Below are 15,798 nucleotides of genomic sequence, written 5' to 3' on the forward strand. Positions count from 1 at the left end.
AGGATAAATTCTGCCTAAAGTCAGTTTTGAAACTGAAATCTGAAGTTTGGAATTTTGGAAACATGTCCCACAGAAGCAGTGCCAGTAGGGACTAGTGTCCCCAAGTCAGCCCACAAAAAGCTGTTAATCCAGGAATTTGTGAAGCACAGAACTGTCCATTCTACAGAGTCTGATCACCAACAGTGTTTCCATGAGAAAATTTTCATCATTTTCTGGATTTCAAGTGGCCTCTCCCGTTGCGGAGCACAGGCTCCGGACGCGCAGGCTCAGCGGCCATGGCTCACGGGACCAGCCGCTCCGCGGCATGTGGGAGCCTCCCGGACCGGGGCATGAACCTGTGTCCCCTGCATCGGCAGGCGGACTCTCAACCACTGCGCCACCAGGGGAGCCCTTGAGTACATCTTTTGATAAACCTGACATTTATCTGCTAAATCTGACGAGACGAGCTAGGTGTGACTAGCACTGACTGAATCAGAAGTGATGAGTAAGTCTCTATAGTAATTTTGCAAGTTTAGCGTTTACATTTGACGGTCAGGCTGACTATATACCAGCAACCTCATAAAAACTGCTGTAACTGCTAGCGGGGGAAAAAATGTCAGTGGTTTAGGAAACAACTTTCTTTTGAGTTAATCCTAATCTCCCTTGTACTCCAATCAATGTCATTCATCATTTTTGCTTATTTTAGTCAGGGATTTAAACAGAATCCTCCCAAATTGGACAAAGTGCCTTAATTTTCTAAACCTATAGCCAAAATCAAATAGCACTTCTATGAAATCGCCAAGTAAACCAAGGCTTCTCTCTCCCTCCCCCCGCCCACCCCCCAAACCTAGAAAATTCTCTCTAATAGCAAACGCTCCCATCCACACCACCTTCCACAGTAAACCATCAAACGAGAACAGGGGATAGTCTTTGGACCCAATTTTTCACTTGGTTTAAAATCCTTTGAAATTTAGGTTTTAATGCATAGCTTCCTTCCCAGTATCACCAGTAACGATATCTCTTTCTTCACTAAAGTACTGTGTAGTATTATTGAGCCCTGTTTTAAGGTGGGATAGTAGGTGCTAGACGGGGTTGCATTTCACCCACAGGCCAGGTAGTTTTTATTTCTTAACTGAGCTTTCTCTCAGGGGTGAAACACTCAGCCTGATATACAAGACATAAAAGTAAATATTAAATTAATTTTTAAAAAGCCAAGGGTACCGAAAGGGCCTTTTTTTTTTTTTTTTTTTTTTTTTTTTTGCGGTATGCAGGCCTCTCACTGTTGTGGCCTCTCCCATTGCAGAGCACAGGCTCCAGATGCACAGGCTCAGCGGCCATGGCTCACGGGCCTAGCCGCTCCGCAGCATGTAGGATCCTCCCGGACCGGGGCACGAACCCATGTCCCCTGCATCGGCAGGCGGGCTCTCAACCACTGCGCCACCAGGGAAGCCCCGGGCCTACTCTTTGTCAACACCTTTCCCATGGTCCTTATTACCCTGCTAACTCCTGACTCTGTCCTCCCAATCACCATCGGTTTTTGCATTTCTTTCAAAAACACTCAAGCAAAGTCCTCTTTGATAGTGCCCAGATTATACAAGTATTTGAATAAGAAAGCTGGCATGTGTCCTGAAGAGTATCACCACGCAATGCCAGCAGCCTGTGAATTCACCTAAGTACTTTACAACAAAAAGAGTAACAGACTAAAGGGAAACTTCTCTCTGTGGTTTCCTTCTAAGCTGTGGGAGTGTCATTAATCATAAAGGATCTTGTGGATGATGACTTTTAGTTCTGAGTTCAGTCTTCAGTTTTTAAGGGAGAGGATACTTTTATTTTCATCATGGCATGAATCCACTCTGACTGTAGCTTTGGCCCTGGTCCCTATAGGAGCCTACAACATATTTTTCCCAATTCCAGATTCAAATATTAAATAAAAACAGATGTGCAAAACTAAAGGAAAATCCACCACCAAAAACATACCCTACCCTCCACAAAACCACCAGCTTTGGGGAAAACTAAGGTCCGCTGTCCCACGTCCTTCGCCTAAACTTAAAAAAGAACAGATTCACATTGCCCCTTAACCTGTGCTCGGCTCAGGGTCCGAAGAGGCCGATGAGAAGGAGCTGAGGGCTAGAAGTTCCTGGGGTGCTCTCCACGCCCCCTCCTGGGCCATTCTTCGTCCACCCACCTGCGCAGGACCTTCTCCACATCGGCCCTGTGGTAGAGCCGGCAGAGCTCCATCAGCTGGCCCACCGTCCTCTGACTGTTCCGGAGTAAGAACTCCAGGGTGGGGCTCTGGGGCCGCTGCTCCAGGAAACACAGTTCATCGTAGGGCATGCCCCACTTGCTTGCGAAATTCCTCCAGTTTTTGACTGTTGGGTGACAGGGATCCAGCTTTATCCTGATCACGTCTAGTAAGTCCTGGTCATTGAGCAAGTCGCTGATGGTGGGGGCCAGGAGCAAGCAGGACGAACAGGTACAGTTTTCCGCGCAGGACGTGTCCTTGCTTATATCTGCGGGGACAAACGATACGGTCCACGTGTCAGCAAGAGGCCAAGAGGCGCGCTCATCTCTTCCGTGCTCTACTTTCCCGCTGAAAGGTTCATAGCGTCAGTGTAAGTACAACAGCGCATCTTACAGAGATATTTCAGGACACTCATGTCTACATACTCACCAATAACGTGTTCTTCTTTATGGCCAAGGATGGCTGCTTTGCGGAAGCGGTGGCAAGATTTTATAAAGCCAGTTTTCCTTTCTTTCTGAGACTCTCTGTCGCCCAGGCTGTGCATCTGTGAGACTGCTGGCCAGACAAGGGCCCCGAGGAGCAGGGCTTTCTCCGTGGGCAAACTGCCAGTCCAGGGCTGTCGGACTCTCCACCCTCCCCCCTTCCAAGTTACAAGTCAGCCCCGACAGCTTCTTAATGCCAAGCACAGCATGTGAGGGTGTAAAGGATTGCACAATTCTTTAAAAGGTCTTTTTTTAAAGAAAAAAAAAATACACACACACCCCAAACTGGAATATCCACTCCATATGCGTATTTGAAAATTGAGTGATAATTGATAATGCCAGAAAATGTACTTTTTAGATTTATGGCCACCTTATCATGTCTTTGCCTTTATCTCTGGTTTTCTTCACCCATGGGGCTGCCTTTAAAGTGGAGCCAACACCCTGAGGTGCGCAGCAGGTGGGACGAGTGGGTGGCTTTGAGCTCAGCCTCAGCAAGAGCAGCCCCAGCACGGAGGAAGGACAACCTCCCCCATCGGTCATCTTTGGCCTCATGCAGTACCCGGCAGCGTGTTAGCAGGAGGGTGAAGTTAGTAGGTAAGTCGTGAGTTGGTCAGAGGTCAGAGGTTAGTAGGTAAGAGGCAAACTAGTTATAGTAAAATTGTAAGCAGGGTCTGTACAGCATGGCAACCCAAGCGACTTAAGACATGCAACAGCACTGGGTCTCCTGACCCCTCTGACCGGGGACATGAACAGCCAAAGGTGACACTAGAGATCACTGGCTTGGAAAATTCTGGGAGGTTATGACGACCTTTTCTACACTGAGCCGTGTGGACTTCCCAATTTAGGAAAGTAAAGAATTCAGAAAAAGGGCTCACTTTGGTGACTGTAAAATTGAGAACCAGCCATTCTGAGGCAAGCACACAGTAAAAGATGACAAGGGCCGTGAAAATTATGTTCGTTCTCTTTGGCCTACGAATGTAACTGCTGAGAATCCAGCCTAAGGAGATCATCTAGAATGTGTATATACACGAACATTTTAATTAGTTTATTCATATTATCCATTTTTTTCAAAAACAGTTTAAAAAGTTAGGGGACGAGTGGAATAAATTATTGTGCTACGTGATGGGATATTATTTAAATAATTATGAAGACTACGTAGCAACCTAGAAAATGTCTGAGCTCTCACATTAAGTGGAAAACGCAAGATGTGAGGAATTTATGTACTCATTACAACTATGGAAAAAGTCTCTGTTAATATTACTATGGAAGGAAATGTACAAAAATAATAATAGCTGTTGTGGTTAATGTGGTAGGATTCTGTTTCTATTTTCCAAACCTTCTCTAGTGGTGGTGTTATTTCTACGATAACTAAAACAATGTATTACATTAATAAATATAGTTTAGCACAGAGAAGGCTTAGCAGTGGAGTGACCCTCCTCTTTGCCAAGCTTCACTTACGCCTTTGAGCCCACCCCTTACTTCTTTCCCCATGATTTGTTTCATCAAACATCTCCTTTCCTTCCCCTCATCTCCAGCCACCCAACTCTACTGATTCTCTTTCCTTCATCTACAAATATGCACAGGGCTCCTCTATCATAAAAAAATAAGAACCTCAAACTGCCCTCCTCTGGCTTCATAACTCACTGAAGTGACTTTCTCTTAACTCTAATTTACTGTTTTTATAAAATGTATCTATTTATTATTAATCTTTTGGCCACACCACCAGGGCACGTGGGATCTTAGTTCCCTGAGCAGGGATCGAACCCGTGACCCCTGCAGTGGAAGCGTGGAGTCTTAACCACCCGCCAGGGAAGCCCCAATTTACTATTAAACTTCTAGAAGGAGAATTCAAAACCTGTTGCTTCCAATGCCTCATCATGTTCTTAATCTTCACCTTCTTTGGCTTTGAGCAGCATCTGACCCAGCCTAGTTCTTGCCAAACCCTGTAGAGACCGGACCCAGTTCCCTACACCGCAACCGTGGGCCAGAATCCAGCTCTGATGGGGTAGAAAAGTCCAGAGAAGCAGATCCCCACCTGCCTTTGAGGATCACCCAGACCTCCTGCTGCTGCTGACGCCCCCATCATACCAGCTCCCCTTGGATTTGGCTGCCTCTGGAACTGGACCCAAGACTCTTTTGCCCCTTTGGACACTGTCTGTTGCCCTGCAGGCTGTGTTTGCCCTGAAGGTTCCTTCTGAAAGCCAAGCCCCACATCCCCAGGCATATACCCTACCATGTCCTGGACACATCCCTTCTCTTGTCAGCCTGATATGCTAAGATCCCGGCCTGTCTCATTGCTGAGTCCTTGGGAGTTCCAAAGAAGCGCTCTAGCCCTGTTCTCAGCCCGAAGTTTTCCCCTTCCACATTCTCTCCCTTTGGTCACCTTCTCCACTCCCAACAACCTCTACAAAACTCTCCCACTAGAATAGAAGACCCTTTCTTTTTGCACCTGCAGGACCCAGGATAGCCCTCGGCATATAGTAAATGCTTAACCAACGTGGACTGAATGAGTGAATGAATAAATGAATGGTCAGCCCTGCCCACTCACTTGGGCTCCAGAACTGACTACTGGAAAGCTCCTCTTGATGTTCAGAAGACATCTCCAACTCAAAGGACCCAAACCAGTACTTAGATTTCTCCCGCTATGCACCCAAAGCACCTCAAGTCCCCTATTTACACTCGCAGTTCCCCAGCATCTTTACAGACTTCTTCTCTCTATCCAACCAGTTACCAGGGTCCCAGCCTTTCCTGGAAGCTCTCCACACCTCTCTTACTATTCCCCGTGAATTCCTTGCATATATAATCTGGGCTCCAGAGAAGGGGGACTACTCAGTTCCCTGAACAGACAACCTGTATTCTCCTTTTTTTCAAAGTTTAATTAAATGAAAAGAAAACAACTCATATAAGCTCGATGTAGAACATTTAAAAATTATATACAATTGTGAATTTTGTATACACTTGAACATTTAGGGTTTTCCCATATTTTCATGACTATGAGGAACAATTTGATGCAGATCCTTCCATATAAAAATTTGGGGGCACATCTTTAACCATCTCACCAGTAATGGGATTATTGGGCCAAAAGTTACGAGCATTTTTAGGCTATCAATGCATATACGCTAAATTGCTTTCCAGAAATAAATGCTGCACCAATTTATACTCCAAACAGAGTATAGTGATGGTGCTTATCTCACTTCACTTTTATCAGCACCAAATATTACTTTAAAAAATCTTTGTCAGTTGCATAGGTGGAAATTAACAAAGATTTCCTCCATGCCGTTTCTGGTATTTTCTCTCTGATCAGTTATCGATCTCTCTTCTTTCTCTCTCCCTTTCACTGGACTTCCTCTAACTGGACTTCCCTTCAGCTACTGAACGTCATCCATTCTATAAAACCCACCTCAGGGCTTCCCTGGTGGCGCAGTTGTTAAAAATCCGCCTGCCAATGCAGGGGACACGGGTTTGAGCCCTGGTCCTGGAAAATCCCACATGCCGCGGAGCAACTAAGCCTGTGAGCCACAACTACTGAGCCTGCTGTCTAGAGTCCACAAGCCACAACTACTGAGCCCGCGAGCCACAACTACTGAAGCCCACGCACCTAGAGCCTGTGCTCCGCAACAAGAGAAGCCACTGTGATGAGAAGCCCGCGTTCCACAACAAAGAGTAGCCCCCGCTCACCGCAACTAGAGAAAGCCCACACGCAGCAACGAAGACCCAATGCAGCCAAAAATAAATAAATAAAACAAATTTATATATATTAAAAAAAACCCACCTCAGATACACCCTTCATGAAATCCCCCAGCTCCTGCCTAGAATGCTGTCTCACCCAGAATCCCATCATTTTGTTTGCCTCTCCTGACTCTGCCTTGCAGTGAGATATTCTGTATGGTTTTTGTTGTTGTTTTTATTCCTCATTTACCTTAAATGCCCTGAGAACAGATCCATATCCTTCTGCAGTATGTCCCACATCTTACAGTTCTAAAATGTTGAATTACATTTACATGTAATACAGTGAGAGTAATTCTTCAGCTTCATTAATAACGGTATACAAAGAAATAAGACTTTAGCTGCATGGTGGGACAGAAGTTTACTTATTTAAAAAAAAAAGAACTATCTAATGGTGAAGGTGGTTTTGCAGTAAAAGGGGGAAACTGTGCAATTTTCTTTGCCCTTATTTAAAGGTAGGGTCAAAATAATATTCTGTCAAGTGGAAAAGAAAGCAGCTTACCAAAAGGTATGTATAATTCAGTTTTTGTAAAAATAAAATAATACAGTCATTTATATCCACATAAAGTATATGTTATGCACACATTCACGGGCATAGAAAAAATCTGGAAGTACATATAACAACAATGTTAACGATGGATATTTCCTAATTTTCTATAGTTACTATGTTTATTTGGCTACTTAAAAATATTTTTTAAATGTCACAGAAAAATAAAGTAGGATTTACACCTCTAAGTCCAGAATTAAATGTATTAGTGTCTGAAAGTCTGCTCTGTATTACCTCCATAAGACTCAGGGTTGGCAATGTTTTCTCCTTTAGTGTCAAGAAGAAGAATGAAAACACCATTAAGGGTTCTGTGAAGCTCCTCTAAGCCTTCTAGTGTGTAAGAAGCTTCTATTTCTTTGAACAGCTACACAGACTACAAAATCATCAGTTTGTTTTAAAATACATGATGTGTCAAAAAGTCTATTGATGTTTTCCTTTTGTATTTTCAATGACACAAATGCTAAGCCATTTAGTGAACTGGAATCTACCGAAACTGCCAACAGTTGTGAATTTAAAGTTGCCTTTTAGAATCATAAACTATAATTAGCTCTCTGAGGACTTCAACAGAGAAACGTGTTTCTTTTCCCATGAAATACATTTTGTCCTGCCCTGCTATAAACACCTATCATGTAACAGTGCACATGAAAGGAAAGATTGGGTAATGCCTTGAGGAAGAAACAATTGTGGAGAGAGACTCAGGACCAAAGAAGTTTTCATCAGAAATGGGGGAAAATGGGATTATTATTTGATGCTTCTCAATAGCAAGCACAGGGTGGTTGTATGGCAGAAACTCAAAAACTGTTTACTAAACGAATGAATGAGAACTGCGCTTTCTCCTCAGGAGACAAGGTAGGTTTCTTACGACTGTCTGATGAATTTTAGGACCTGAAAAGAGACTTACTAGTAAAGGGAACAGAACGTTGCTGATGTCTGCCGGCAGTTAACAGATATGGTGGAAAACAGAACAGAATTGGTCTTCAAATACAACAAGACGGATTGATTCTAGATTTGGGGGAAGGAAAGGAGAGTGTTACTGAGAAAAGAGAAGTTAATTATGTATAAAAATTCACTTAGATTCTCTAACAAGTAGGGTCCTCACTTGTCATATTTTGACACGGGTATTTTCCACCGATGCAAAACAAGAATGTATTACACCATTAATTTATGATGACTTCTCATTGTAGCGGCCAAAACCCTGGAAGGACTTGCCCTCTGTAAGTTCAGTTTGAGTACTGGCTTAAACTAAGGAAGAATTTATCAGCAGAGAAAGGGCCAAATTTCTCAGCGATTTTCATCACCACAGTAACTGTCATTTATCAAATGCCTAACGTATAACCAGCCCTGCACTGAGTCCTTTACACACATAATCCTGAAGCATGCAATTCTGCATGTGTATCAGATGGGGCCCATCAAACGCCGGTGCTCCAGCTTCCCAGAGCTTGACTGCTCATGGCACTTAACATCCATGGACTTTAGATTCCTCATCTATCAAATGGAGATGATAATAATTCCTATAGCTCATGAATTAAATGAGATAAACGGGGCTTCCCAGGTGGTGCAGTGGTTGAGAGTCCGCCTGCCGATGCAGGGGACACGGGTTCGTGCCCCGGTCCGGGAAGATCCCACATGCCGCGGAGCGGCTGGGCCCGTGAGCCATGGCCGCTGAGCCTGCGCGTCCGGAGCCTGTGCTCCGCAACAGGAGAGGCCACAGCAGTGAGAGGCTCGCGTATTGCAAAAAAATAAATAAATAAAAATAAATAAATAAAATGAGATAAACGATGTGAAAGCATTTTTGTCAAGTCTTATGTAAATGTTATTTAATGATGTTAAGTTTTACATTTATTTTTTTTTTAAGTAGACTGGAAAAAAAAGAATCCCCATGTCATCTGGCCTCTGTTGACACCTCCTAGCTCACCACCTTTTCTACTGCTCCTCACTGCCCACGCTTGTCCCTAGAATACTAAGCTCAATGCCGCCTCAGGACCTTTGCATCAGCTAGTTCTGTCCCCTGGAGTCCTCCTTCCTGAGATCTCCACATGGCTAGCTTCTTTGCATTATTTAGACCTTGGTGCACCTTCTTAGCTAAAGCAGTATCCTTTCCCTGCAGGCAAAACCCATTGTATTCATTTATTTTCCTCAAGGCATCTACCACCATATGAAATTACTTATTTGGGTTTATTGTCTGTCACTCCCAACTAGTATATAAGCTCCAAGAGGAAAGGGATGTAGATGTCTGATGTCACCACTTCATTACAGGCACAGAGTAGGCACTCAATAATGTCTGCTGAGTAAATCAAATGAATGAAGAATGGGACACGGAGAAACAGTCAAATTAGAAACCTCTGGGCAGCCTATGAAGAGCTATCTAGAGATTTTCAGACGAACTGAAAGTTTTTTAGTGCTGAGTATATACAAGGCAGAAGAAAGATGACTGGTTGCTATGGAGACAGAGTACACTGAGTACCACAGAGGTTATCCCCATGAGCTTTAGAGACGTGCCGACCGTCAATACAATCGACACTGTGCAGGTGTGCAGCTTGGACAGGTTACTGAGCTTGCTAACGCCATGGCCTCCCTCTCCGAACAGGGAGAGCGATACCTATTTCATAAGGTTGTTGAGAGGATTAAATGATATCATCCCTTAAAGCCTCATCCTAGTGCGTGATAAGTACGCAACAAAGAATTAGTAGCTGCGGGTAAGGAACCATAACCAACAGCCTTTTTTAAAGCAGTGGTTCTCAACCTTGGCCAAAAAATGGAACTCTCTGATCCCCCTTTCCCTGCCCCACCTGCAGAGATTTACAAAATCCTGATGTCTGGTGCCACCCACGAGGTCCTTATTTATTTGGTCTAGGGTGCAGGCAGGACATGGGAATTTTTTTTAAGCTCTCCTGACAATTCTGATGTGTAGTCAGGGTTGAAAACCGTTGCCTTAAAGACATCTACAGAGTAAGTTCTTCGTCAGAAGGGCCTGCCGAGAGTAGATTTTGGAATGACAGCTACTTCTCTTTGAAAGATACCATGTCTGCTTGGCGATTAGGAGTCTGTGGATAGATAATACTTCCCTACGCTCACAAGCAGAAGAATGGATTTTCCTATGGGGCTTTTTTTGCCCCTCTCCCCTTATTCTTCATCCTCTCTCTCACACACACTTTACATCAAACCTTAAAGAAGAGTTCAGAAATCAAGCATGTTCATCAACAAGGTATGTCTATGTCATTTAAAGCAAAGTAAGAAACAGTTCGTGTCCAATGATGCAGTGTCTAACTCTCAAGTTTGAGGCTGGCAGGTTATAAAATGCTGGTCAATTAACTGTTAATTGGAACAAGATGCAGAATTCACAAGGGTCATGACTGGCTGAACCTAGAAAATGGCTTCAGTCAGGATGTCAGCAGTGGATCACAGATTGACTTAATGTACCTCCCTGCAGGGGAGGTGCCGTTTTATCTTGTATGTCCTGGCTTTTCAAGAGCTATTACCACACGGGTGTTTTCCTCCAAAGCGCTCAGTGCCACTGCTGGCTCTCAGATCGTTTATAATAATGTTCCTCATGATAACTAGGTCTTGAGTTAGCTCAAACAATTAAACAGTAAACATTTTATATTGGCAGCTTTGCAAACAGCAAGACATCGTGGTTCTAAAATAAAATAACTCTCTCTTAGGTGTCTATTAATTATGAGATTTGGAAAATACCAACAAGTGTCAAACTACAGTCAAATAATTCTCCAGTTATGTTTGTTAAGGGTGTCAAGGGTGTTAAGGGTGTCATGCTTTTTTCTGTGTGTGGTGTCCGATGTGGTTGGAAATAAATATATTTAAAATGCCAGTTTACGGCTTTGAGAAATCACGGGGGTGCCCACATACCACACGACTCATCAGAGGTAGTTATTTGATATGAGCTGGAAAATGATGGAGAATTATTTTTATCTACTAAGAAACTGACCCAAGGGCTTTTGGTGGGTGTTTGATCTCTTAACCAAAGGGAAAACCAATATGGTTTCATTCTCCCTTTCTGAAATACCCTTTTAAGAAGACATCAAGTTGCTAACATCCCTGGGGAGGCTAACTGACAAACTGGATGGAGCCCGGCTAGTAAACCACGCAGGACATTCTGTCATCAAACAAAACTGGAGTGTAGAAGGCACGTTTCAAAAAAAAGAAACACACATAAGAAAGGACCCAGGTTAAAATTCAACATAGAATTTTACATAAATTCCGAAATTATGTGACACAAGCATATTTACTAAGTGTCACTTTATGGACCTAATTTGAAAAAAATGAAAATCCTATTGTACATTCACTTCTATGGGGAAATTAGGTTTAGATTAGGCAAGTGCTGAATTATACAAGGGCGTCAGAAAAGTCAGTCTTGAAAAACAGGTAACTGTGGAGAATAGATGGGGAGGCGGGTCATGGTCCGGGTGATAAATACCGCCACCAAAAGGGAGAACAAGAAGAGGTTTTTAACTTTACTATTTGGGAGTTTTGTGGGGGTTTTTTGTTTGTTTTTATAACTGAGGCTTATTCCTTTCATGCCCAAATGTTTTCATTTTGAAAAACTGCCTGAAAACATTGTAAAACTTTAATGTCTCCTGGGGGCTTGCTTCTGTATTCAACGGTTCCACCCAGGGGGCTTTGCTTTTCTAGTAGGAGCTGATTCTGAATTGTACTCTTATTCTTTCCTTGATTACAAACTGTCATTTCTCACTCTGGTCAATTCCCTCCTTCTATCCTAGAGCCCTCCGTTCTGCCCATATTCCTTATTTTAACCAGATATAAACTGGATTGCAGGTAACTAAGGTTTTCAAATTGCAAGCATTAAATAAAAGCCAGGCTCTGAGTTAAGGCTTGACCAAGGGCCTGATGCAGCAGCAAGCTTCTGGGAAAGGTGTTTCAGCGGCTCAGAGGCTGACTCTGTGGGAGCTGGGGTGGACCTTTGTTCCAGATGGAGACTCTGAGCTGGAAGCCTGACCTTCACCCCCATGTGTGACACTCAGGTATTCAACACGTGTGCTACACAGGCGATGCGTCTGACCAATAGAGAGGCAGCCTGGTCTGGTGGGGACACGAGTGTTGGGTCTGGCCTGGGGCTTGACTCCCACTTAGGACCTATGTGATGGGCACCAGCCACGGAACCCAGGGCTACTTCTGTTGCATCCACCTGGTGAAGAAAATAACTGGACCCACAGAGTTGTCATGAACGCTTTTTTTTCTGAGTATATCTCTAAAAGTGCTTGAAGGGGGCCTGGTACATGGCAAATGCTATATTAGTGTAAGTAAAACAATAAGATAAATCTTACTTAGGTGGCTACTCTCATTCAAAGAGGAAATATAGGGGTCTGCTTTTGCCCTTTCTTCCAAGAGCAAAGCCAATAAGTCAATGTCTCTCATTTGCTTGTTTATGGGAAAAAAACCCCAAACCCAACCAAACACCTGTACACTCCTCTGGGCAAAGCACCGTGCTGGGTGGTACAGCTGTTGATTTCAGCAGTACAATTTCTGCCCTCAGTAATACTTGCTATCACTGTGAAAAGTTTATTCTCTTTGAAAATCTTCCATGTCATTTTTTTTTTTTTTGCAGGCCTCTCGCTGCTGTGGCCTCTCCCACCGCGGATCACAGGCCCTGGACACGCAGGCCCAGCGGCCATGGCCCACGGGCCCAGCTGCTCCGCGGCACGTGGGATCCTCCTGGACCAGGGCACGAACCCGTGTTCCCTGCATCGGCAGGCGGACTCCCAACCACCGCGCCACCAGGGAAGCCCCTTCCATGTCATTTTGACACAGGTAAAAACTTTTCGAGACAACCCGAAATTTGAGTACTCTATCAATGACCTTAACACATAAGAGTCTTTGAACGGTTTATAGATATTCCTAAGCAACTTACTTGATTCATTCTCATTTTAGCTGACGTTTCACATTAGAGTGCAGGGTGTTAGTCTTTAAAAAGTTTAAATGTAGATTTTTTTTAATTAGAAAAGAAATATGTGCTTGTCACGGAAAATCTAAACACTCAGGTGAACATATGGAAAAAAAATTTCATGTTCTCATCACCCAGGCCCATCACAGTTAGGCGTTTCGAGATTTCCTTGGTTATTTTACCACGCACTGTACGTATCTGCCTACACCGGATCATTTGTTGTATATACATTTGTATACACAGATTAAAGTTCTGGGGGTAGATTTTTCTGACACCCACTCATGTTAGAAATTTTTAAAATATAGGATAGTGAAAAGATTATTAAAATTGCCTCTGCCTGGATGCAAAGATGCTTTCCCCTCCTCTACCTCACTCAGCTAGGTGCTTCTAATTTGAGCCTGTGTCTGCTGCAGTATTTGTGAAAGAGGGAAAATTAGCCCGTGGCCTTAGCCTCTAGTAGGGGCGGATTCTGGTCCAAAGAAGGTGAGTTCCACTGGGTGCCTGGATGGGACCCCCGACACTGGGCCTGTCCCATGAAACCTGGTGGGTAAGCGCCACCGGAAGTTCTCCTGGCCCAATTTCTCCTGGATTTCTCTAATCACAGAAGGACAGTAGCTGAACTGGAACCAGAATCCCAAATACTGTCTTCCAGAACTATACCTTTGTCATCTGGCCTCCTTAGAGAGCCTGGCACACAGGGGCGTCTCTAAGAAATAAAAATCTGTTGCATGACAAAAAACCACCTGGAATCTCACCAACCAGAGATAAAACTGCTGCTAACATCATGTTTCTAAGGAAAAGAAGTTGATTATGCACCACAAGTTCTGATTTTCAGCATTGTTACCTGGGCACAGCCTGGGATTGATGACAGATTATCCTAAGGCTTTTATGAGCCACCAACCTTTCCATAAAAAAGAAACAAATCAACCCCTGATGAATCAGGCCGTTCAATATGTGTTTTGAAAGATATTTTAAAATGTTGGTGAGGGTTTTTTTTTCCTAATTATTATTTTGGTAGCTTATTTTAATACTCACTCCATATTTTCCCCATGATTAATTAATGAGGAATCTAAACATTGCCAAAGTTTCTGTCTTACAATAAAGAATAAAAAAGGCAGCGGGGGATGAGGCAGGGAAGACGAACTTTAAATGTTTCTTGGTTAAACACACTAGAAGCAGAAAACGGTGGGCACCAGCACATGGTCTAACGTCAGGAGGGGTCCCTTTGGCTCCCTAAGTGCCAGAGGAGGGAAGCGGGCAGCAGGCGGCTGAGCAGCCCTTCCCACGCTGACTCGGTGTGCCCACATCCCATTGTTCGCTTGCACCTGGCAAAGTTCTCCGCCAACACTGTGGCTTCCAGAACTCAGAGGGAGGGAGGGTCAGTTCGACCCTCACCTGATCCTAAACCCGTGCACTTGAGAAGCCTGCTGTACCCCGCCCAAGCGAAGGAGGGTTAACACTGAGAAAATACTCTCTGAAGGCTTTTGTGAAATTCTGTAAGATTTCTTTGCACTTCACTGTGGTGTGTGGTTGGAAAGTTTCTCTAGTGTGTAATACAGATTTTGAAAGTTAATGATAAACATCTCAAATGATCTTGAATTTAGCTACACTAGCTATCACTGAAGCCCAGATACCTTTAGAGTTAATCATTTACCTGAAAGGGGATCTCCAGTACTGTCTGGAAAGCCATTTTCTTCTCCCTTAAAAAACAAAAAGCAATCTTCGTTAAAACCATACCCATACATGATTGGAGATGCTATCAATTTTCCAATTTAGTTAAATTTCCACCAAAAACTGTGGGTGGGGGAAGGAGAATGGATCTTAAAAATGGTATTTTAATGGGTAGTAAGGCAGACAGAGAAAGACAAATATCATATGGTATCACTTATACGTGGAATCTAAAAAAATGGTACAAATGAAGTTATTTACAAAACAGAAATAGTCACAGATGTAGAAAACAAACTTATGTTTACTGGGGGGAAAGCAGTGGGAGGGACAAATTAGGAGATTAGGATTGACATATACACATTACTATATATAAAATAGGTAACTAATAGGACCTATTTTATAGCACAGGGAACTCTACTCAATACTCTGTAATTACCTGTATGGGGAAAGAATCTTAAAAAGAGTGGATATATGTATAACAGATTCACTTTGCTGTACACTTGAAACTAATACAACATTGTAAATCAACCATACTCCAATAAAAACATTTTTAAAATGAGTAGTGAACGATGTGTCTCTCCCTAGAATATAAGCTCCTGGAGGGCAGGGGCCCTTGCCTATTTGCTCTCCATGCTGGATCCTCAGTGGCCAGAACAATGCCCAGCACACAGGAGACACTCAACACACGTTTGTTAAATGAATGACTGTCCTTATTTTAAAAAAAAGTATAAGTGCACGTAACAACATGCTACTGTTTTGTTTCTTTTTTAAATTTCACATTATGGACTATTCCCCTTATTTTATTTCCTATTTACTTTTTGTTGGGCTTGTTGTTTGTCAGTCCAGGTTATAATTCTTTCCTGTATCTATTACACTTTTTAAGTGCATATTACAAAGCAGCCAAGAGAAACTGTTAAAAAGCAGCGACAATCCCCTTGAGAGGTAATTGCGTTTCTGCCTGCCTGAGGTTCCATGTTTACAACCAAGGCCATGTTACAGGATATACTACCTGGAGGGACTTACCTGATCTTCTTGTAGGGTGTGTGTGTGTGTGTGTGTGTGTGTGTGTGTGTGTGTGTGTGTGTGTGTGTGTGTGTGTGTGTGTGTGTGTGTGTGTGTGTGTGTGTAAGGGTTTTCAATGAAGTCAGCAGAGGAGACTGACCCTAGTATATGTCTATGTTAACTCCATCTTTATAAAACTAAAATCTCTCAGCAGCTAACAGTACCCCCTCCATCC

At 43.3% G+C, this 15,798-nt stretch overlaps 1 protein-coding gene across 2 annotated transcripts in view; it reads right to left on the reverse strand.

Annotated features, from left to right (window-relative positions):
* Positions 1–824: 824 nt before the first annotated feature.
* The window catches only part of EDARADD (EDAR associated via death domain), a 55,351-nt gene continuing 40,377 nt past the window's right edge, over positions 825–15,798 (reverse strand). For both annotated transcript variants that reach the window (XM_060035018.1, XM_060035019.1), the window contains 2 exons: positions 14,548–14,593; positions 825–2,489 (listed from right to left, as the gene is read on the reverse strand). In XM_060035018.1, coding sequence (XP_059891001.1) covers positions 2,107–2,489; positions 14,548–14,593 — 429 coding nt within the window. In that variant the 3' untranslated portion in view covers positions 825–2,106. The remainder of the gene's footprint in view (positions 2,490–14,547; positions 14,594–15,798) is intronic.

This window comes from Delphinus delphis, chromosome 16 (genome assembly GCF_949987515.2).
Source record: "Delphinus delphis chromosome 16, mDelDel1.2, whole genome shotgun sequence".
Classification (NCBI taxonomy): domain Eukaryota; kingdom Metazoa; phylum Chordata; class Mammalia; order Artiodactyla; family Delphinidae; genus Delphinus; species Delphinus delphis.